This window comes from Ambystoma mexicanum, chromosome 1q, assembly GCF_040938575.1.
Source record: "Ambystoma mexicanum isolate Mex_15411 chromosome 1q, UKY_AmexF1_1, whole genome shotgun sequence".
Lineage (NCBI taxonomy): Eukaryota > Metazoa > Chordata > Amphibia > Caudata > Ambystomatidae > Ambystoma > Ambystoma mexicanum.
In genome coordinates, this window is record NC_090922.1 from 636,331,279 (window position 1) to 636,353,375 (window position 22,097).

At 47.1% G+C, this 22,097-nt stretch overlaps 1 protein-coding gene across 10 annotated transcripts in view; it reads left to right on the plus strand.

The window, feature by feature from the left end:
- ARHGAP29 (Rho GTPase activating protein 29) overlaps window positions 1–22,097 on the plus strand; it is a 527,305-nt gene that overhangs the window by 400,826 nt on the left and 104,382 nt on the right. For all 10 annotated transcript variants that reach the window (XM_069641212.1, XM_069641216.1, XM_069641217.1 and 7 more), the window contains 3 exons: window positions 5,044–5,172; window positions 16,082–16,180; window positions 16,448–16,611. In XM_069641212.1, coding sequence (XP_069497313.1) covers window positions 5,044–5,172; window positions 16,082–16,180; window positions 16,448–16,611 — 392 coding nt within the window. The remainder of the gene's footprint in view (window positions 1–5,043; window positions 5,173–16,081; window positions 16,181–16,447; window positions 16,612–22,097) is intronic.

Sequence of the window (22,097 nt, forward strand, 5' to 3'; positions counted from 1 at the left end):
GTGGTACACCGGATGTCTCAAATCATCTATGTGTCCTTGCTCCTTGAACGTTTACTTCAATTTACAGCAGCCATGCTCCCATCTTTGGGGTCCCTGATCTTCTTCTACACAGTCGCTGTTTGCCATCTTCACATTCTGCAGGCTTCACCTACAGACCACCATCCTAGGCACCAGACCATTGTAGTCACCCTACTGTCTTCCTTAAAGGGCCTCTTGCTCGTTGACTTCCGCTTTTGTTCGTTCATGGTGGGGCCTTCATAGTCGCTAACCTGGCAGTTGCTTTCTCTGCTGCACCCTCCCCCTGGAACTTGCTTCATTTTTCCTTACCACAGGGAGTTCTCTTGAGTTTGTCCTGTTTGTTTCTATAGTCAAAACTTTCTGTTTGAAGTTTGGCAAATATGGGGAAGGGAAAATGCATGCTCTCTAAATCCCAAAAACCTTCAGCCAAATCTTCTTTGTTTGGCTGCGGTAGACTGGGCCTTCGTGCGGGAAAAGGCAGCAATGGGTTAATACGTCTGGAAAATGTTTAAGGTATAACAGGGTTCAGGAGGACCCACATAATTCAGCATTTATTTTTTGGGAATTTTGTAGGACCCGTTTAGGGTCCCTTTGACTTTCCCATGGACCACTGACCTGTGCGGCATATGCTATATTGTGTGTGAGGGGGTATGTAGTATACATTTTTGTCGTAGGGCTGTATTAGTGTATGAGCGTATGGCATATTAGTTTTACGCTTTACTACAGATATGCATTACTTTTTATATCTATAGTAGAATACATGTGAGAAATGTACATCTTCTACATGTACATTTTGTATAGAAGCTGGATACGTATTATGAGTGTTTGTCGTAATAGCATAACAGCATGTGGTGTTTTGTAAGACCATGAGTGGTGAGCATGTGTTCTAGGAGCCTGTGTTGTATGATTGTTTGTGTTATGTAAGGTGTATTTGTGTATGGTGTCAGTGTATGGCATCCGAGTGTATGGCACATAATGTCCTATATGCCTCCTATACGTATGAAAACTTACTTTGAAGTCAGGTTCGACTCTAATGTAATGTTTTTGTATGTGCAAGAAGTGTATATTATCTTTCTCTTGAAAACTGACATGAAAGACAGTCCTGATTTTATGTGAGTTTTCAGACCTATCGTAGTGGTCATATATACGATATGTTAATCTCCTGCACGTACATGTAGGTTATATATAATTCAAAACAAGAGGTGATGGCTGGAAGGTATGGAGTGAATCCAAACCTCAATCATTGCTCTGGGCAACCCTCCAGACCATCGTTCTTGAGCCTGCCAAGCCATTACAGAAGGGGAAAGACCATATGCAAATCAGGTTTGGTCCCACTGCAAAAGGGGCAATCCAGCCCAAACTGCTAGGTCACAACCTTTCTTCACAAGACCACAAGCTGCCCAGAAATGTTTCAGCCTCGTTGTGCATCATCAGGGAGGAGCAGCTTGGATCTCTAGGCCCAGCAGGCTCAGGGCCCACGTCCGGGCACACCCACCCCACTCAGGGTGCAAAACAATTATTACATATAGCCCATCCTCCAGTTGGTTCCACTGTCTTCTTGATTCTCTTCACCACACGTGAGTTAGGTCCTTGTCCATCATGGAATGCTGAACAGCGTTTCGTTAACATCAACTAGCACCACCATATCTTTGATCCTAACCATGTGACATGCACCTGTTTATCAGCGTGAACTCAGTGGGCAACTTCGAGGTCAGCACTGGTCCTTGCGAACTCTATTCTCATCCCAGACACGTCGGCGGCCCCATCATCCCCTCTCCACTGTATGGGAATCATGCTTAGCTCTCCTTTGCACAAAAATTAGATCATGTCTTTTTCTGCCTTTTTCTGCCGTCCCCTTTCAGTTCTACTGCCCAAGGGTGAACCTAGTGTCCCACTAATCATTCCAATTCATGTAGGATTTAGAGCTCATTTCCCTGCACATCTGGTAGTTGAAATAGTGACCATCTTTCTGAGGACTACTAGTGTCTTAAATCTTGGTTTATGTTTTGGCATCCTAAGACCTCTGCTGTCGCTCCCAGGAATACAACCTGGGTGCTAGGCCAGAGCCCTTCACTTCTTCGGCTGCACACATTCCTACCTAATCAGTTCAAAGGCCAAACTGATGTCGGGTTATATGCATGTTCCTTTTCCGCACCTGGTAATTGGGATGCAATGGTGAGGCGGGAGATAAGGCCTTGTTCTGTGTTTCTATGAAGGATTCGGGCCTGCTCATTAACAGTGTTAGTTCAGAATATGACTATCGTGTAACATCCTAAGTAGTTCAGTTGCAACAATTCTGAATAACTTTCCCATGTATGATTTCCCACGTCAATTATCCCCACCCATAACACACACCCCTACACCATCTTGTGCGCATTTCCATGTGTTAATATATTTTTTGCAATCTAAATCATCTAGGAGGGGTGGTGGTCTGAACGTGCATCCCCAACAAGACCCAGGTTACTCCTTACATGTTGGGTATGCTTGTGGTCTCGCGCAGAAAAGGGATGTGACCAAGCAGTTCGGGCTCGACTGTCCCTTTGGGGTGGGCCAAGCCTGATTTGCATATGGTCTTTCCCCTTTTGTAATCGCTTGGCAGGCAAGGAATGATGGTCTGGAGGGTTTCCCACACAATACAAGAGGCTAGGATTGATTCCAAACCTTCCAGCCATAACCTCTTATTTTGTGTTTATATATAATGTACATGCATTATGCTCATGCATTGTATGCCTCCTATACGTTTGAAAGCTCACATTAAGGTGAACTCTAATTTTGTGAGTTTCCAGTATGTAGAAGAGGCTTATGAGTTCTATAGCTCGTACTTGTATGTAATTTAAATCTCCTGAAAATTGACATCCATCAGGGCCGACTTTGATTCGAGTTTTCAGGCGATCTAAATTGTGCAATGTGTGAACTGTGATGACGCTTATTTGTAAAGTTTGTATCAAAGATGCATGTTTATGATATCACCTGAAAACTCACTTCTATCCCTCTGCCTAATATACATACTTTACATGTACATTTTGTATAGTAGCAGTACATCGATTCTGACCCTCAGTAGTGTACATATTCTACATGTACGTTTTGTGTAAGTTGTGCATTTATTCCACACATGTAGTAATAGCAGAACAGCATGTGGTGTAAATGGTGTCATAAGACCACATGTCATTAGCATGTAATGTACGTACTCTATAGAAGTACATTGATTCTCAGTGTGTATAATGTACATATTCTACATGTACATTTTGTAAATAGGCTGCACATTGATTCTCACCACATGTAATAGCATAACGGCACATATCTGAGTGTCTCACAAGTGTATGTTGTAAGACCATGTGTGGTAAGAGTGTGTCATAGGAGCACATTTCTAGTTTTAAAGTTTGTGCATGTACGCAATTTACATCTCCAGAAAACTGGCATCAGTTAGTCCGGACCTTGTGTTTTCAGATCTATTTCAGTGTACATATACAAAATCTTCATATCCCACATGCACCTGTAATTAGTATATAAAATGTACCTTCATTCTTCTCATGCATTGTAGGTCGCCTATACGTATAGAAGCTCATATTAAAGTGAACTCTAGCTTTCATGCGAGTTCAATATGTAGAAGAGGCTTACTGACTTTTACAGTTTGTACTGGTGTGTAATTTTAATCTCCTGAAAACTAACATCAGTCACCCTAGTCTTCTATGTGTGTTTTAGGGTATCTAAATGGTGTAATGTATGAACTGTGAAACTCAAATGCCTTTGTACAGTTCGAATGAAAGATGAACATGTATTCTGCACATGCTTCAATTACAGATTAATTTACATCATTAATAGCTCAAAATTGGCAGTCGATTTTCAAAATCTTTTTTCAGTGCACTAATTCCTGATTAATTATAGAATCATGCCAAAAACAGGGAACATCCAAGTCACACATTTTAAGATCTTGTGGTCGAAATTGTATTTTTTCCCCTATGGGAAAACTCCATGTTAAAAGATGTTAAATGCAAACAAAGTACCTTTCTAAAAATAATGAAGCAATCCATGAAGAATTCTGACATTTTCCACACATCGGCGGCTACCTCGAAATCTTAAGAAAAGTTATTTTTCTGAAACTCCATAGACAATTCATCTTAACTTTATTGCCTTGCTCTTAGAGGACAGGGCTACCTATACATAGCTTTATCAACCCAAAGTAGACCTTTTGCAAGACTGTCGGAGCAACTACATACCTGGTTTCATCCTTATTTGGGATCATCAGTCCAATATAGGCTTACCTCGTCAGGCTACAAACTTGTGCTCTTGGGAGCCAGGTGTTCACAAGAATCTTCCTTTGGGGTGTCCCCATACTCTACGCAGTACCTTAGTTCCATTGTTCTGTGGCTTTAGAGCTCCTGTGCTTCCCATCCAAAACCCAGCTGGGGTACTCCAGACTGGTGATGTCTACGTCACTCTCCTACCAGGGTGTTGGTGAATGAAGCTAGGTAACTAGAGGTCTTCCCTGGGCTTCTCTTGCTGTGGGGCTATGTGCACAGACCTATGTCTGTTGAATTGCAATGAGCCATTGATTTCTGTTGGGGTTTTAGTGCAAGACTGTGTTTATGGCTTAAAGTGACTCTTGAGGCCTGAGAATCTCACTAGAGGTCTAATCCAACTTTGCGTTCCTAACTGAACATTATGGTTCTGTAAGATCTCTGCTTTACAGTATTCAGTTTTATTTAACAGGTATCAACAGAGTATATATATATATATATAAATTAATGCACAATCACAGATTGCACATCCTAAAATACAGACATATTAAAACATTTTCTGTTTTACTATATTTTGGACCGTCGACACTCTGTTTTATGAAAGGTGCTTGGTATTGGCCAAACTCTCTAGTGACTTGCAGATAAAATTTGGTGCACCTGTGTGCAGTGAGTCTCTTTCCCTTTGTTCATGTTGCCTTTTAACCTGTATGCTTAGATTTTAGGCTAATGGTGAGTTGGCTTTTTCTGGTTAAAAGTACCTAAATGAATCCTATTTTTTCATTTCAAGCAATACGAGGTCCACCTCCATTCCGATCATGGTCTGTTGGCAACCAAAGTAGTGGCATGTGCAGTGATTCTGAGAGCGCTGGAGGAAGCAGTGAATCCCGCTCTATGGATTCTCCATCTGCCAGTCCAGGTATATTGGTTACTGTGATGAAATGGTTAAATGTTTGTTTTGTAAGTACTGCATTTTTGGAAGTTAAATTGCCTGTATTCCCATTGCTAATTTACTGCATATTGCTACTAAACATGGCTTGTGCCCTAAAAAGGCCACACCACAAGATGCTCACTCATTCTTTGGCCATATTGTAGTTTGGCCTTCTTCCTGCCCTGCCAGGACAGGAATCCCACATGTACGGTCATGCAATTGCCAGGGAAGGCTGATGCTTTTCTGGGCTGGTGCTTCCTCTGTGTGTGAGTAGCCTAGGAAGTGGGTGGGACTTTTTGTACTCGCTCTGTATTTGTGCTGCCAGAGAGTCTGGGTGTGGGGCATGAGTGAAACCAGTTATTGTCCCTGATTCAACAACTACTGGCCTTTTAAATGGTGCAGATCCTTACCAGTGATGGGCTTGGACCTGCTCCCAGGCTGGATTTTGGATAAGGAGAGGACTCTTGCACCCATTTCTTCAGATCCACATATTAGCCAAGAATCCATTGTAGACAGCTGACTAAAAATCCAAAGACTACCCTTGAAGAGGCCTGGCATCCCTTCCTGCATCGTGCCCTATTGGACTAACTGATCTGCAAAGGCCCTGTGCAGTGCTTCAACCCTTAGGCTGGTTGGACCAACCAGTCTAGACGTGTTCTCGAGGATCCAGCTGTCGTAAGTGTCCCTACACCACCGGGTTGACTGTCCAGAACGCAAGTGGGCTTCTCCAGCATGGGGTCTGGCATGGATTCACATGCTCATGAATATTCCCCGTCGTCAGGCCGGGAATCCTCGGTAAAGAAAAAATCAGTATCAGTTTCGTTTCTGATCTGTCTTTCTTAGTAGTAACCAATCACTGGTCTCTGGGTCATACTGCCCCCAGCCAATGACTGCCCTCTCCCTAAGCCCCGCCTCTGGCAGCCATCGTCATATTTTTACCACATGCTCAAATGTTGGGAGTCCTCTTGTTTAGCTCTCAAGCTTTTTGCTGCGTTTTTGCGCTTTTCAAAGAGATATTCAAATTTTTCGGTCAAATAGAGCCTCAAGCTCCACCGTGTCTACATCTGATCAACGGGGACCGGTTTCGGATTTTCTATGCCCCTCAAGGGTGAAGTTTTCATTGAGTTACGCTTCTTGGAGGAGTCCAGAAGTTTCTGAGGCCTACCCGGACATGGCCCAGGAGAAAGGAAGCTGGACGCCCGGAAAGCTGTTCAGGGTTTGCCCTGGATGCCAGCTGCAGAATGTGTTTGAGGACAAGCACTCGAAATGGCTCTACTGACTTCATGAGGACAAAACGCACGTGGAGAGGGACTGCGTTTTGCAGGAGCATGTCGGAACGGACCATCAAGGACCGACACCTTTGTGTCTCCAACTGGCTGGAAGGAAAGAGCCGGTCAGGTGAGAAGAAGAAGTAGTCCGAGCGGTCTTCTAAGTCCTGTGAGGGTGCCCCGGCGACGGGGGCCCAACAGAAGGCAAAGCTCCGCAGGCACCGGGAGCGCTGCACGGTCAGGCTCCTCTGCTGCCAGGCAGGGCGCATCCTCTCCAGCGCCATCAACTACGAGCCAACGCTCTGGCTCAGGGAAGAGGAAGGCCGAGAACCCGCGAAGCTTCTGGAGAGGCCCCGGTCGATCTCGAAGGATCCAGCCGAGGGGGACTGAGGCGGTGGAACCCCCCACTCCCCAAGGTGAAGGCCACAGGCCCGCAGAAGGTGGTGAAGGCCTTGATTCACCCGGCCAAGTCGCGGTGGCCCTGGCGCAGCCTGAGGAGGCTACACCAGTGGAGGCGACCTCAGGGCCCAGAGTTTCCCTGCCACCGCGGAAAGAAGCCTCTTTCAGGTCCATCGAGAAGACCCCCGTGAAGACCCCGGCGGAAAAAGAGGGGGGGCCAGTGGACACGGACACAGCTTCCGAGGAGGAACTGGTTGAAGTCTTGGAGGGCCTCGATGAGGGCATCGAAGAGGCCGGGTCCCACGGGAGAGATCCCGACGAGGAGAGCGACGGCGCCGCCGGCAATGTTCCTAGTCAACAGTCGCGCCCGTCGCTTCCTGAGCTGCAGGACAACTCGGCGGCCATTTTGTTGGCAATACAATCCTTATGTTCGGAGATAAGGATGAGATTGCCCCTACCACCAACTGAGGAGCCGGAACCAGGCCCGACGGGAAGTCCCCCAAACAAGAGAAGACGGACCCATCCAGCCCCGCCTTTTCAGCCCTCGCAGCCTGGTCAGCCTTTGCCCACGTTCCCCGTACCTGGGGATGACACGGGAATGGACACAGCCACAACGGGTACGGATGACGACGGCGGTGACGACGGGACGGAGCTCCCATCGCCTCCAGCCCGGGCCTCCCCACTCGACGAGATTGGGTCTTTCCACGCTATGATCGCCAGGGCATCTGAGCTTTTTCAGCTCTGCCCCGAAGAGAAGGAGTGTTTCCTTTACCAACGGCGCGAGGCCAAGAGGAAGACAGTCCTCGCCGTGCCTCTGCTGGATGGCATCTGGGATGAGGGTCTCACCCTTCTCAAGAACCCGTCTACGACGCCTGCCACGAGGGATCGGTACGGGAAGAAGTACCGGATCCCCGACGCGGCACCTTTGTGCCTTAGGGCGCAACCGACCCCTGACTCGGTCGTCTCAGCGGCGGCCAAGAAGAAAGCGGGGGGGCATCGGCCTCAACGTCAACTTCCCCGCCGGACGGCGAAGGAAAGAAGCTGAATGCAATGGGACGACGAGTTAACTTGTCGGCGGCAACAACGATTAGCAGATCGCCCCCCTGTTGGACTTCCTACCGGACGACGAGGGCTGAGGCCCTGGAGATCTTGCAGGAAGGTGAGGTGGCGTCGGACCACTCCATAACGGTGGCAACGGACATTGCCGACACCGGTTTCCGCCAGCTAGGCAACAGCGTTTGCCTCAGACGACGAGGGTGGCTCAAGGCGACGGATTTCCGCCAGGACGTACAAGCCAAGGTTTTGGACATGCCGTTCGACGGGAACAACCTGTTTGGGAAAACAGTGGATGAGTCCCCCCAAGCCATCAAGGCGGACACGGAGACAGCTAAGGCCCTAGGAGTTCTCCAGCAACGAGGGCCGTCCTTTCGGAGCTCCGGAGGCAAGCAGGGTGCCTCCAAGGGATTCGCCGGTGGCTCATCTACGTACCGCCAAGCGTCCCGCTCCTCATTGCAGGAAGCCTATAGACGACGAGGCAAGTCGGGCGGATCCCGCCGTCGCCGCCAGGGGGGGCCAAGGCGGCAAGGTGTCCTCCAAGCAAGATTGAACCGACCGTGGCATCGGGCCCCCACCGAAGCACCCCGGTGGGAGGCCGGCTGGCGACGTTCATCAGCGTGTGGGAGTCCATCTCCACCGACTGTTGGGTGCTGGACGCCCTGGCCCAGGGGCACGCCCTCGAATTTCTAAAGAAGTGCCCCCGCATTCCTCCTGTGGCCAGGAAAGAAAACCACGTCCCTCAACTACTGTTGGAGGTAAGGGCGATGCTCATGAAAGGTGCCATCGAGCTAGTCCCAAAGAGGCTCCGGGGCTCCGGAGTATACTCAAGGTACTTCCTTGTGAAAAAGAAGACCGGAGGGTGGCGACCCATCCTAGACCTGCAACGACTGAACAAGTACATCAAGGCACAGAAGTTCCGGATGGTCACCCTCCAGTACATGCTGGGACAGCTGGAGGAGGGCGATTTCCTGTCGTCGTTGGATTTGGAGGATGCATACTTTCACATTCCCATTCTAAAAGGGGATCCACGTCTACCCCTACCTGGGCGATTGGCTCATCCGCGCAAGGACAAGGGAGCTCGCCATAGAACACACAGCGAAGAGTTGCTCACGGACCTGGGGTTCTCCATCAACTTCCCCAAGTCCCACCTGGTCCCCTCTCAAGTCGCACTGTTTCTGGGAACCAAGCTCGACACAGTGGCGCGTCTGGCCTTGCCGTCGGAGGAAAGGACAAAGGCCATCCAAGGCAAGGTGCAGCGTCTGCTGGCCACAGATGGACGTGGCCAGAGTGAGGTCCATCAAGTCACTCCTCGGGATGATGTCCTCTTGCATTTATCTCGTGCGCCTGTGCAGGCTTCAGATGCGCCCTCTACAGGAGTTCCTCGACGCCCGCTGAATTCAAGCGACGGGCAGCTTCAAGGACAGGATCCCTCTCAACGAGACCTTCCGACGAACGATCCGGTGGTGGGGCACCCGCGCTCATCTAGTGGCGGGGACAGACTTTCAGACCCCGGCCCACCCGGCGACAGTGACGACGGATGCCTCCCTGGAGGGGTGGGGACCGCACACCGGAGATCTTCACGCGAGAGGCCTTTGGCTCCCGGAGGAGAAGCTGCTCCGCATCAACATCCTGGAGCTCCGGCAAGTGTTCTGGGCCCTCAGGTCCTTTCTCCCGTCCCTCAAGGGCAAGGTGGTGAGGATCTTCACCGACAACACCACCACAATGTTCTACATCCGGAAGCAGGGCGGAACCAGATTCCCGGCCCTATCCAAGGAAGCCCAGGACCTGTGGCATTGGGCCGTTGCTCAAGGGATGTTTCTGGTGCCGTTTCATCTGGCAAGGATAAAAAACACCATTGCCGACTCACTCAGCAGAGAGCTGCTCTCCTGCTACGGGTGGGAACTACGCCAGGATCAAGTGGACAAACCCCAGATCGACCTATTTGCGACGAACTCCAAGTGCCAGAGGTTCGCCAGCAGGTTTCCCCAACCGAGGAGCATGGGCAATGCTTTCTCGTTCCCCTGGGACGGCCTGTTCCTATATGCGTTTCCTCCGTTGCCTTTGCTGCTCCGACTCATCAACCAGCTCAAGAGGTCCCGGTGCAGAATGATCTTCGTCGCACCGGCGTGGCCGAGACAGATCTGGTTCCCGGACCTTCTGGATTTGTCAGTGTTCCCACCAGTCAAGCTGTCGACGGATGCAGATCTTCTCTCCAAAGAAGGAGGCGCAATTCTTCATCACGACCCAGAGTCGCTGAACTTGCAGGCCCGGCTCCTGCAGCACTAGTGTTTGGAGGATACGATGTCCCGGCCGACTGCAGAGAGGTTCTTGCGAAGGCCAGGGCGTCCTCAACTCTCAAGTGCTACAGACATAAGTGGAAGAGGTTCTCCATCTGGTGCCGTGCACAGAAGATTAACCCTCTGCGGATTACGGCCCCTCAAGTATTGCCGTACATTCTGTCGTTAGCCAAAGCTGGACTATCTCATGCTTCAATCAAGATACACCTGGCAGCGATTTCCTGATACACCAGGACTACAGGGCGGTCATCCCTGTGGTCTCATCGACTGGTTAAGGAATTTATGAAGGGACTGTTTCGATCATTCCCGCCGGTGAAGGCGCCAGCCCCGGCGTGGGAGCTCAACGTGGTGCTGACCAGGATCATGGGTCCGCCTTCGAGCCATTGCATTCGGCCCTGTTGAAGTTTCTGTCGTGGAAAACAGCGTTCCTGGTGGCCATCACCGCCGCATGACGCGTGGGAGAGATCCAGGCACTATCCTGCAAGCCTCCATACCTGACCTTTCACGATACGAGGGTAGTGCTGAGGACGCACCCCTCCTTCATGCCCAAGGTGCCGTCGGACTTCCATCTCAACGAGCCCTTGGTGTTACCAGTCTTTTTCCCGTCGCCTTCGTCACCGGCCGAGAGGACTTTGCACTCGCTGGATGTCGGTAGAGCGCTGAAGTTCTACATGGACCGAACAAAGAGTTTTTGGAGGACATCACAGCTGTTTGTGAACTTTGGACCTGTGAACCAAGGGAAGGCTCTCTCGAAGGCTTCCAGTTCCAGATGGCTCTCCGGCTGCATCATGCACTGTCATCGGTTGGCAAACGGACCGTTGCCCGGCCGTCCGAGAGCCCATTCGACCAGAGCGGTCGCTGCTACCACGGCGTTCTTGTCTGGCGTGCCCCTGCTGGACATCTGCAGGGCTGCTACGTGGAGGTCGACGCACACCTTCATGAGATTCTACTGCGTTGACCGGGATTCCAGGGAGGTGTCCAGGGTCGGCCAAGCAGTACTGCGCAACCTGTTCGCTTAAGGTGAGCCTGGTGAGGAGGTAAGAAATGCTTAATGTTGAGTTTTGATGTAATGCTTAATATTGAGCCTTTGCCACCTCCCGTGGTTGTGCATGTGTGTACTGCTATGTATTCTTATATTCATGAGCATGTGAATCCATGCCAGACCCCATGCTTTATAAGGAACAAGTTACTTACCTGTAACTGTTGTTCTCCAGCATGGGTCTGGCATGGATTCACATGCAAACCCTCCCTCCTACCCCACTGCCGCTCTTCACTTGGTCATCCTGCCACTTTACATGCTACCAAATCTCAGGATGGCTGCCAGAGGCGGGGCTTAGGGAGAGGGCAGTCATTGGCTGGGGGCAGTATGACCCAGAGACCAGTGATTGATTACTACTAAGAAAGACAGATCAGAAACGAAACTGATACTGATTTTTTCTTTACTGAGGATTCCCGGCCTGACGACAGGGAATATTCATGAGCATGTGAATCCATGCTGGAGAACAACAGTTACAGGTAAGTAACTTGTTCCTACCTCACCAGAATCTCTGCTGTTCTGCATTAGCACCCAGAACATAAGGTTGTCATCAGCTTGTGGTATAGGTAGCCTCCCAGCATTAAGGGATCCTGTCATGTAAGGACTTCTACAACTGGAAAGATGCCTGCCCCCGTCTGTGTTGCCGTCATGGAAGTCTGCTTCCCCCGTCCTCTAAAGTGTCCTGAACAGGACTACATTGGTGAATCCTGCATTTCTCCATTGCCAAGGGATGCACTCTGCTCCTGGACCCGACTGGAAGAATCTTTGCACCCACAACATTTGGGCACCTCTGACCGGAAACCAACAGCGGGAAATCCAACCTCCAGCTCCCCCCGAACCCTCTTGGGCGGGGCTGGGGCGAGATGGCTAAATGCAAAGCATTTCTCTCTCTCCCAGTTTTCCATAGGATAACATTGAGAGCCAGTCTCTATGTATCCTACTATTCTATTCCGCTGCCTTTTGGTCATCAAACCTGGATAGTACCAGCTGACAGATAAAGACATTTTACTTAGTAACTTGGTTGCATCTCTTCTTCTGAACAATCGCCAACACAATTAACTTACCTCCAACTAATACATTCTGGAGGGAAGCATTGTTGCTCCTATGATCTTTGCGCACAAGTCCCCATTCTTCTTAGGGATTGGACTGCTGAAGTTAGGGAAATCCACTTGTGACTTGGTTCCATCTTTACTGCATTAATTTACTTCTTTTAGTGTTTGTCCTTTGAATGCATTTTAAGAACCTATGGTGAATGTTTATATATTTATTATTTAGTATTGTGTGATGGTACCACCTGCTGGTTTCATTTTGTAGTGTGTTTAAGGGCTAGAATAAATATTGTATTTTTATACATCCCTGTCTAAATTGAATTTTTGTGTGCTACAGTGTGTGGGCTCATTGTGGAACCCTGACCCCACTAACAATCTTCTCAGAATAGCATTGACTCTGTCCAAGTTTACTTTGATTGGGTTTTGGTTAACATCTAAGAGTTCTCTTCTTACTATAACTAGGGTGGCTCTTGAGGGTTTTACGGTTCAGTTAAAGGAAGACTTAGTACTCCTGACAATCCTGACAAAACACAGCGCGGTGCATTACAAGTGGACTAGTTTGGGCTCACCCCATGCTCCTGCGCCCCATTCCCTTTGTTTCATTCTTATGGGGGTCCATCTATTGCACACAGGACCAAGAGTCTTTTGAAAAGCAAATATCGTTAAATGCGCAATGCAAGCATACGTGCAGAGTGGGGCCTTCACGCACGCTAACCCTGCTTCCAGCAATTGCCACTAGTCTGTTTTTCTGGTTCTATTTTATAATCCTGACTGTTTAAGTCTGCACTGAAAAGGGCTGCTTTTTAGGCCAGTTGTATGCATCTTTCAACAGCCAGGGTTATGACAATTCCCCTGCTTCCTTTTCCCCCTCGCAACACCCCAAATTCATCTGGAGCCCCCTACTAGAGATCGCTTTGATGTTTCGGAAGCCTCTGCTGGGTTTTGACAATGAGCAAAGTGGGAAGGGAGTGCATAATATCTCCTCTTACTCAAAGTGTCACACCTGCCCCTGGATCAAGATGCACCATGCTGCGAGGCCATGCCTGAGCCACCACAGATGCAGCCTACAGCAGCTGCAGCACCGGCTTCCCCTAGCACCCAAGCTGCACTTACTCAACCTGGACTAGAATGGTTCTGCAAGCTCTGCAGATTCCAGTTCAAGAGGATATGGTGCCACTTGGGAAGCACTTTACTCTGGTGCCAGGGAAACCTCCCATTCCAGGCACCACCTTTTCTGTCGGTAGGGTCTTCTGAGGACAAGGTGGATCTACCATGTACTGACTGCATGGAAGCGTACCGCCCCAGTTCTCCAAGAGCTTTCTGTGACATGTCTGGTGTAGCTGAGGTCTGGTTCTCGATTATAGGCAACAGGCATGGGAGGTGATGTATCTTTTGAGTCATCAGCAACCTTCCTTTTCAGGTTTGTCAGCCTCCGTCTTCTTTAGGACTTACTTCAATACTCTCTTCAGCTCCTCTTGGGAAAGATGGGCTTCCAGATGGTCTAGGCATATTGGTATACCCAGCTTATCGCTGCGTTTCCTGCTACTGGCAATGCAATTTTAGCAGCAGTAAACCGTAAGCTTTTGAAGGCGATAGTTTCCGGTGGATGGTCTTTCCAACAGGGAGGATGCTTTTTGCTCTAGTGTGATCGATGAGCATCTCATCACCCAAGATCTGATGAAAGAATTGGCTTATTATACTGACATGTTGGCCAGAGAGAGGTCCCTGGGAGTGGACATTGGAGCGGTTAGATCTTTTTATCATCAGCACTGATGAGTAACTGACCAAGGAAGGCGTCAGCAAAAAAAAAAGTCAAGTCAGTGGTGCTTGTTACAGATGCCCCCTACAAGCGCTTTCAATACTCTTCCGGCAGCAGGCAGGACAGCTGCTCTGGAGCCTGGCGAGGCTTTCAGTGCTTTCTTGAGAGGAGCAGGCAACCTTACTGCTGTCCCAGCTTCCCCAGGAAAGAGAGGGCACCCACTCTCCCCTACCCATCATTTTCACCATACATCCAATGTGCTTTCAATCCCACACAAAATGGAACCGCACAAACCAATAATAACCAATCCCACCGATGCCTTAAAAACACAGTTGCATACATTTAGTAATGAAAAATGTTTTAACAGTGGTGTTAGCGAACGGGTGGCTATCATTTTACATATTCAATGAGAGGACCACTCTTTGAAATAACTTGGAAACCTTTTGTTGACCTGTGCTAGAAAAGCTTAGACTGTAACCCATTAGTTTGCCATAATCTAGACCGCTCATGGGTTTCCAGAATTGAGCGAAGGTCCGTGAGAGAGCATTCGAAAAATGTTTTATTAGGTTTTACCCATCATAAGGTATAAGCCCTGTGTATCCTTATCACGCAGAATGACCACCAAGGACCACACAACACACCTATGATTGCCTTTATTTTAAACAAGGCCTCCTTCCAAAACAGTTGAGACTTGGGGCATCCCCACCATTTGTGCCCAGTTTAATTGTAGTCGTCTGTGATAAACTCCGGGACAAAAAATAAAAGGTTACACAGTCGTCATTTCTGTGCTCCAGGCTTATGGTCCCTCATATGGAAGGGACGGAATCTGTTTAAACAGCAAATGTCTTTACATTTGGATTTAGGCAAAAGCCACTCTGGCTAATACATTCCGGGGAGTGGAGGGTGCACATGTAGAAAAAAGGGGAAGAGCAGAGTAGTCACTATGTTGAGTAACTTTCGAACTCCTAAGGCCATATTTATGAGAGAATACCAATCATGAAAAAGTGACGTTATGATATCCTTACAAACTGAATCGTCCCTCTTCTATTTGAAATGGGGGAAGGAGATTGTGTGGTGATAGGGGAGGGGGAGGGAAGGGTTGTCCCCATAAATTGTATCTAACATAAGAATGACAAATGCATCCCTGTTATTTCTACCAGAGGCAAGGGGGCGGGGTGTCTAGTGGTGGGGGAGGCGGAAGGTAGTTGAGATTGTTCTGGGAGGTAGGTCCCCAAATCAAATGCAAGCTTACAAAAGGCATATGGTGAAGGGTCCGTGTTATGCTTTGTTGTTTTTCTGTGAAGGTGTGCCTCTAAGAGACCATAGTTGTGGCCTTTGCTTTTACTTTATAAGTGTGTGGGCCTCAAGGGGGGGCACTTTCCCTAGATCTTGCAGAACCTGGAGTACAAAAAAGATCCAACAAGCAAATCGAAGACTTGGTTTCATTTTTCCTGGTTGCGAGCCCTCACAAGTAATGGAGGTTGTCCCTTATTCTTACGTTTTTTTGTACGACCATGGTACTGTGACAGAGCCCAGCTGTAGTCACTCCAACTCCACTTAGTGGCTGTTTAAAGGTTCAAGGAACCGTTTCCACCTGAAGCTATTTCATGTGATAAGGAACGTGTAGAAGTAAATCATTTGCATCAAGAAGAACAGTACCGAGGTTAAGGAACTTGTTTTCAGTCATTACTTGGGCATTTAGACTACATTTGCTGCTTTTGTGAGCAACTCCCTTACCCTTTCAGATGAATTATGTTTTTTTATCATTATGGAATCACCTTACCAGACATTTATGCCTGGACATGCGAATACCTATTTCTTGATTGTGTTTGGTGTCATAAAATTCAGTACTTGCTTGACTGTCGAGCCATCAGACATTCATTCATAATGTCAGTGAAAGCAAAATCATACACCAAAAATTAAAAATGCAATCGTGACTGTTCAATCGTACAGAAATTAAGATTTGGTAACATTTATTTCAACAAGTGTTTTTAAATCTATAAAAAGTAATGTTTTCCTCCTTTCTCCCTAAGGAGATTTTAAGCGCAGACTGCCACGAACACCGTCTACAGGTACCATGTCATCTGCAGATGATTTAGACGAAAGAGAACCCCCGTCTCCTTCTGACAATGGTAATCCTGCCACAAATTAACCTGTTTTAACCATGTTTATTGAATCGCAAATCTGCTTGTTACCTATTAAGTTAAACCTTGATGGTTTGTTCACCTCTTCAGAAAATAAGATGGCACCAAAGAATGTTTTGTTTCCAACATGTCAAAAGAGAGCATGTCACTCATTTGCGGTCTGCTAATTTGAGATTAACTGAATTGTACATCATGTTCTGGTTTATATTTGTGTGTTTATAATGAACTGGTAATAACTGTATTTCTGTTTTTAAGGTTTAAATGATCTTGTTTCTGAAATGGCGAATTCTCCTGGGCCATTTAGAAACACAATCATGTCGAAGGCTGCACAGACACATAAGCTTCGAAAATTGCGAGCACCATCCAAGTGCAGAGAGTGTGACAGCTTGGTGGTGTTCCATGGGGCAGAGTGTGAAGAGGTATGTAGCCCCTTTAATGTTTGTGTCGGTGGGGGTGGGGGGTTCTTCATTTTTTCCATTTACTTCTATGATCCTGAGACTTTTTGCTTTCTCAGTGACTTTTTGCTTTCTCAGTGATTTTGCTTTCTCATTGATTTTCGAAACCTGTATGGCCATGGTTATTTTCCTGTTCCTCAGTCTGCTTTATTTGGTTTTGCAGACTTGTTCACAAGTACTAATGCACAAATCCCTGTCTGTCTCTCTGGTTCAAAACATCTGAATTCATAAAAACGGAGTGAAATATGCAGGTTCCCATTTTTCATTGTTAGAGTTCCTAACCTGCACTAGAACAGAAATGTGCGTTATATAGTTAGTACATAGTCTGGGATCTGGCCGTGTACCTTTTATGGTGGCTGCACCAATTGTATCCATTAACTCTCAGGAACCCTTTATCCTCCTTGGAGGCTCCCAAAATGGATTCTCTAATTATCTATGAACCCAGTATCAATGCAGCTGTACTTTGTTGCCATTGTGCAATTGGGTAGTGTTAGGGAGAATTCTCAGAAATGTGCTAATTCCCTTCTACCTTAGAGACCCCCAGCTCTTTTGCTGGACTTAAGGACTTTACATTTGTATCCTAGAGAGAGTGAGATCTTTTTCCCACTCTCTTATATTTTTCTTTGATTTGACCACTGTTTCTTTTGGTTTTGGAGTCTGACAAACACGATAGGCATCATGTTTTTATATTGTGACACGCAGCACCTTCAGTGCAGTGGCACAGTGAAGTCTTCAGATTCCCCAAAGGTTTAAATACCTTCTCCTGGTTAAACTACTGTTTCCAAGAGCAGTAATACCTTTAGTAACTTTGTAGACCCAACACACACTATCTTCCATAGAGTGCTGGAGGGGTTACTTAGTGTATCCCCTTTGTCTACTTTCTCATATAAAAATGTTATGGTACCCTTTCTACAATTAATGGCTGGTGGCAATAGTTTACCTTTTCCTTCCATTGTGTGTTTTACTGCACGCTGCATTCACAGCTGCAGTATAGCACCCATTGTCAAAATGGCCCCGGTTTTCTTTTTTCACCATTTCTTGTTGTAAAGGTCCTTCTTGAGATTTACTCTGCGCGTCCCTTTGTTCGTTTTGTCTTTGACAGTGATTGGCCGACTTGCTGTCCTTGGAGGACAGCCACCCTGCTGTGTGAGTGAAAGCCAGGCTGCAAATGAATGGGAGAGACTTGCATAAAAGGCAAGGTCTTTTTCAAGGAAGGCAGAGTCGACAACTTGATGAAGAAGAACTTGGAAGAGAAGTTTGCTGCAACTCCTGGATCGTTGGTTTGCCCGGTGAAGCCCTGCCGTAGTGCCGAAGCTCCAAATTCGCCTCGACTAGAGAAGCCCTGCAAAGGATGACTTCTCCCCTTGGGTTGGTGGGACCAATCGACTCCAAGACTAACTCAACTGGAAGCCCTCTCTCTGCTTTCTGTACTCCATTGCTGCTGCAGGAACTGAGTGCCAGGGGACAGGAGCACCAGAATCGAGTGCATTGTTTTTTTTTAAGCTGGACACGAGTTCCAGGAAGATCCTCTAGACACCCTAAAAGCAGGGCTGACGATGCCTTAGCCACCTCAACAGATTGCTGGACCCCAGAAGCAAGAAAAGTCCCCAAGGTGTCAAAGAACCGCAGTGGTGCTATTCGTGAGAAGCTGAAACCACGAAGTGCCGCTGATCTGAACTTTGCCCATTGCTGCCGCCGACCTTCGAATCGTAGTGCAGGAGTCCCCAAAAGTCCCCCCTCTTGCCCCCACGACTGAGGCACAGGAACAACAGGATCTGTAGTCACAGGAACAGAAGCCAGCCTGAACCAGTTTATACAGACCTATGGTACTGTGAACTAAGGGGTACTTACCCCTTGTGTAGCTTGCTGTCAGTTGAGACCTGGATTTGCTGCCTTTTCCAGAGTTGCTTGCAATTTTGCCCACCACAAGCCTCCCAGCTTGTGGCCCAACAGTGATTTATTTTTCTAAAAAACTCTCGAGAACATTGTGCAAGACTTGTTACTTAACTTCAAGAAGTGCCTGGGCTCCCCTAGACTTGACATTGGCTGTCCTGACTCCCTGAAGACTCTTCTAACCTCTTACTGTGTTTTGATCTGTCCCTCCAAAAATCCATACATTCTTTACTTGTATATCTGGGAAAGGGTTAGTATACATTGCACTGGGGTGTTCAAAAGTGCTTACCTGTTTGAGACACTTGTTAACCATTGTTTCCTTCCCTAACCTTTTCCTTTTGACACCAAACTCAGTAGTGCTCTAAATGTACCAGTGATATATTAATGTCCACAGTGTCCTAGTTATTGCAGTCACCTCAGGGTGTAGGAAGTGTGTGTGCCATCCCAAAAGGGTATCTACTGATTTATTGAAACTGAGTGGGTACTTTGAAGTATATTTAAGTGTTACATATCTGCTCCTTTGTAAAGAAGGCTTATTCAAACAGACTGTTAAATTAATAAATGTTGTTTAATCAAGAATTCTTGAGTGTAAGTGTTATTTGGATCCTTGTCACTGTGAAACTCTGTTGCAACCCTACAGCTCACCTTGACCCCTCTTGCAATAAGCCTGGCTGCTCAGTCACTCTACCAACTTGTGTAGTACAGACTTATACCAAAGGTTGGATTAACTATTGCCAAGAGGACAAGGCTGGTGCAGTCTCCCACAGGGTACTGCATACAATCTTGCCTAACGGGTAGAGACAGGGTATTACCAGGAAGGGTAATTTCTGATCCAGAGCTCAGAGAGGCACATGTGATGGTGTGCCTGGCTGTGGGGCTGTCTGGTGTTCCCTTGGAATCCACATTGCTGGTGCACTGGAAGATGCCTGCAAAGTGTGAGTGTGACAACTAATACCAATTGGCTGGCAACCAAAACATTGAATCGTGGAAGAGTGGGTTATTGGTGGTTAGCATCAGACCTTACCCCGGTTTAGTGATACAAGATGAGCAAAATGAGAGAAGGTGCCATTCTGCACCAGTACTTTGTGCTTCATGATTAAAACTCACTAAATTGCAAAGAACAAGGGTTTTCCCAAGGAAGACCACATAAGCTTTGTGCCAGCATCTCAACTGAATGTAACCCAATTATGAAACTCTTCTCCTGCAGTCAGGAGGAACCTTATACAGCCCTCCTCACCCATGATACAGCGGGACCAATTGGATCTGTTTTTGCGCCCATTCACCTTGCAGGACTTGGTTGTGCTGCGTGAGCCTGGCATTGGAAACCTGCATCCTTCAGACATGCTGGTGTGGCTGCTGCTAGACCTTTTTACTCAACAATTGAACTGTGCAGCCAATTCCTGGACCCATCCTTCCAGTGTGGAGATGACTTGTGTGTGTCCTGTTGGATTTCGTTACAACCACTGCAGGTGATCCCTGAATAGGGTCCCCATAATGCAAACTCCAATCTCAGGCATCCATGAGACCTTTTTTGGCTTTGACATCCTTTCTTCAGCCTCACTTATTATCTGGGGCCCCTACACGCTGCCTGAAGTCTTTATTCTGCTAAACTAGCTCCCAGATACTTTGTGGCTGATGTTGCCCATACAGAAAAAAAATGAATTTCCCACCCAAGCTGCTCCTCAAAGAACCCCTCAGAACAATCCTATTCAGTGGTGGGTTCTTCACTTGGTTTTGTAGTCCTTTTGGACAACGTTTATGTAAATATAATTGGACAGATGTTAAACGTTTTTCTTTTTGCAACTTTCCTTACGTTGATATTATGTAGAATCCTGAGGAATTTGGCTATGTCTTGAACACTAACCTGACTTTGGAGGTATTTAAAGCATTTTTGCTTGACTTCTTTATTTTGGGGGCACTGGTTAGACCATAAAGTTACAGTGCAGAGGACTAGGCCCCTGTCATGATTTCTTGTTTTTTTTTTTTTTTTAACTTAGCCTACATTCCCTTACAGTGAAGTGTTGTAGGTGTACTGCGTATCCTTTTTTCCTGTTTTCTAACCTTTTTTTTCCCTTAGTTTTACCTATTTTTGGGGTGCGCTACTGCACCATCTTTTTGTTACTGCTTAATTTTATTTATTTATTTATTTAGTTATTATTTAGCATCAATTGGTTTACATTAAAACCTTAAATGCAGAAATAACAAAATCAAAAGGAAAAAAGAAAAGAACACCACTTTAAATAAGAACATTACAAATAAAAAAGAAACTGCTCAAATTTCCGAGGCCCGGGTAAAGACCTCAAAAAGGAATTTCCTAATAACACATTACTGCTTAGTTCCTTTTTGAGTGTCATATACTCAAAATAGCTGTCGTGTGATTTCATCCCTGTCCATTGGCCATCATGTTCTTTGGCTTTCTTTCTGCCTTCTCAGTTTCAGGAAAGCCATATGAGCCATTCACTATTGAGGGATTCAACTTGTATTCCCGGGCAAAGTGCTTTGTGTATCTGGCCTGGTAGAAATGGGGGTTGCAATTGGCTCGTCCCAATCAACATCCATGGCATTGCATATGTGTCGCTGGGCATATGTGATGTTTGAGGCGGCCCATGTTTGAATGGGGATGGTCCTTGCAATTGGTAGAGTTGGGGCAGCACCCTACCTAATTTTTGGATGAGAGGGATATTACTGCAGCTGTTCCTCAGCGCTAAAGACTGAGAAGACTGCTGCTACGGACAACTGGGCTCCACTGGGAGATGGTCAACTCTCATTTTGGTGGTAGTGATAGGATTACCGCTCATCCTGTAAAAACATTTTGTGACCATCGATTGTCTGTGCTTCTTGTGTGAACTTTCCCCACATCCATAAGCTGCTGTGAAGGTGATTTTATGGTTGCATTGGAGAGGAGGTATGGCTTCTGTTTAACCTGGCTCCACCATTCGTGGCAACTTCATCGGTTGCCTTCTTTTTTTTAGTTTGAGACGGTTTTGGGTGATGAGGTTGTGAATGTAGCAATATTATCGGTCAGCAGTTGAGCGAACCTTATTATTTTTTTTTTTTGTGTGTGGAGCCCATTAGTTTCACTCGCATCAGTAGGAATGCTGACATATATAAGTCAGAGAAAACATTTTCGTTGAAAGGGATCTTAAGGTCATGTTTTAATGCAAATAAACCTTTGCTTTCAGGAAGTGTTGGACGCTAGGTCATCACCTTAACTCTGAGCCCCTGTTGTGCAGCCAATGGGCCCACTGATGACCTCACATCTGACATGTATGTTATCACTTATTGCATCATCTATCTCATCACTGGAAACTAGAAGACACACATTTTTGTGTTACTCTGGGTAGTTTCCATGATATCCTAAGTGATGTCGGAAGTGCCCCTCCGCCCCCTTCAGACATAATTCGACTTGGCACCTAACCCACTTTGCACACTTAGCGGGCCCATGCATCACTAGCCATGGCCGCCCTTCTCAGGCACCTAACCTAGCCACTTGGCCTGGTGGCACTTGACCCCACACCAGCTCCCTGGATGTATTGCATCCTTTACCATGCACTGCA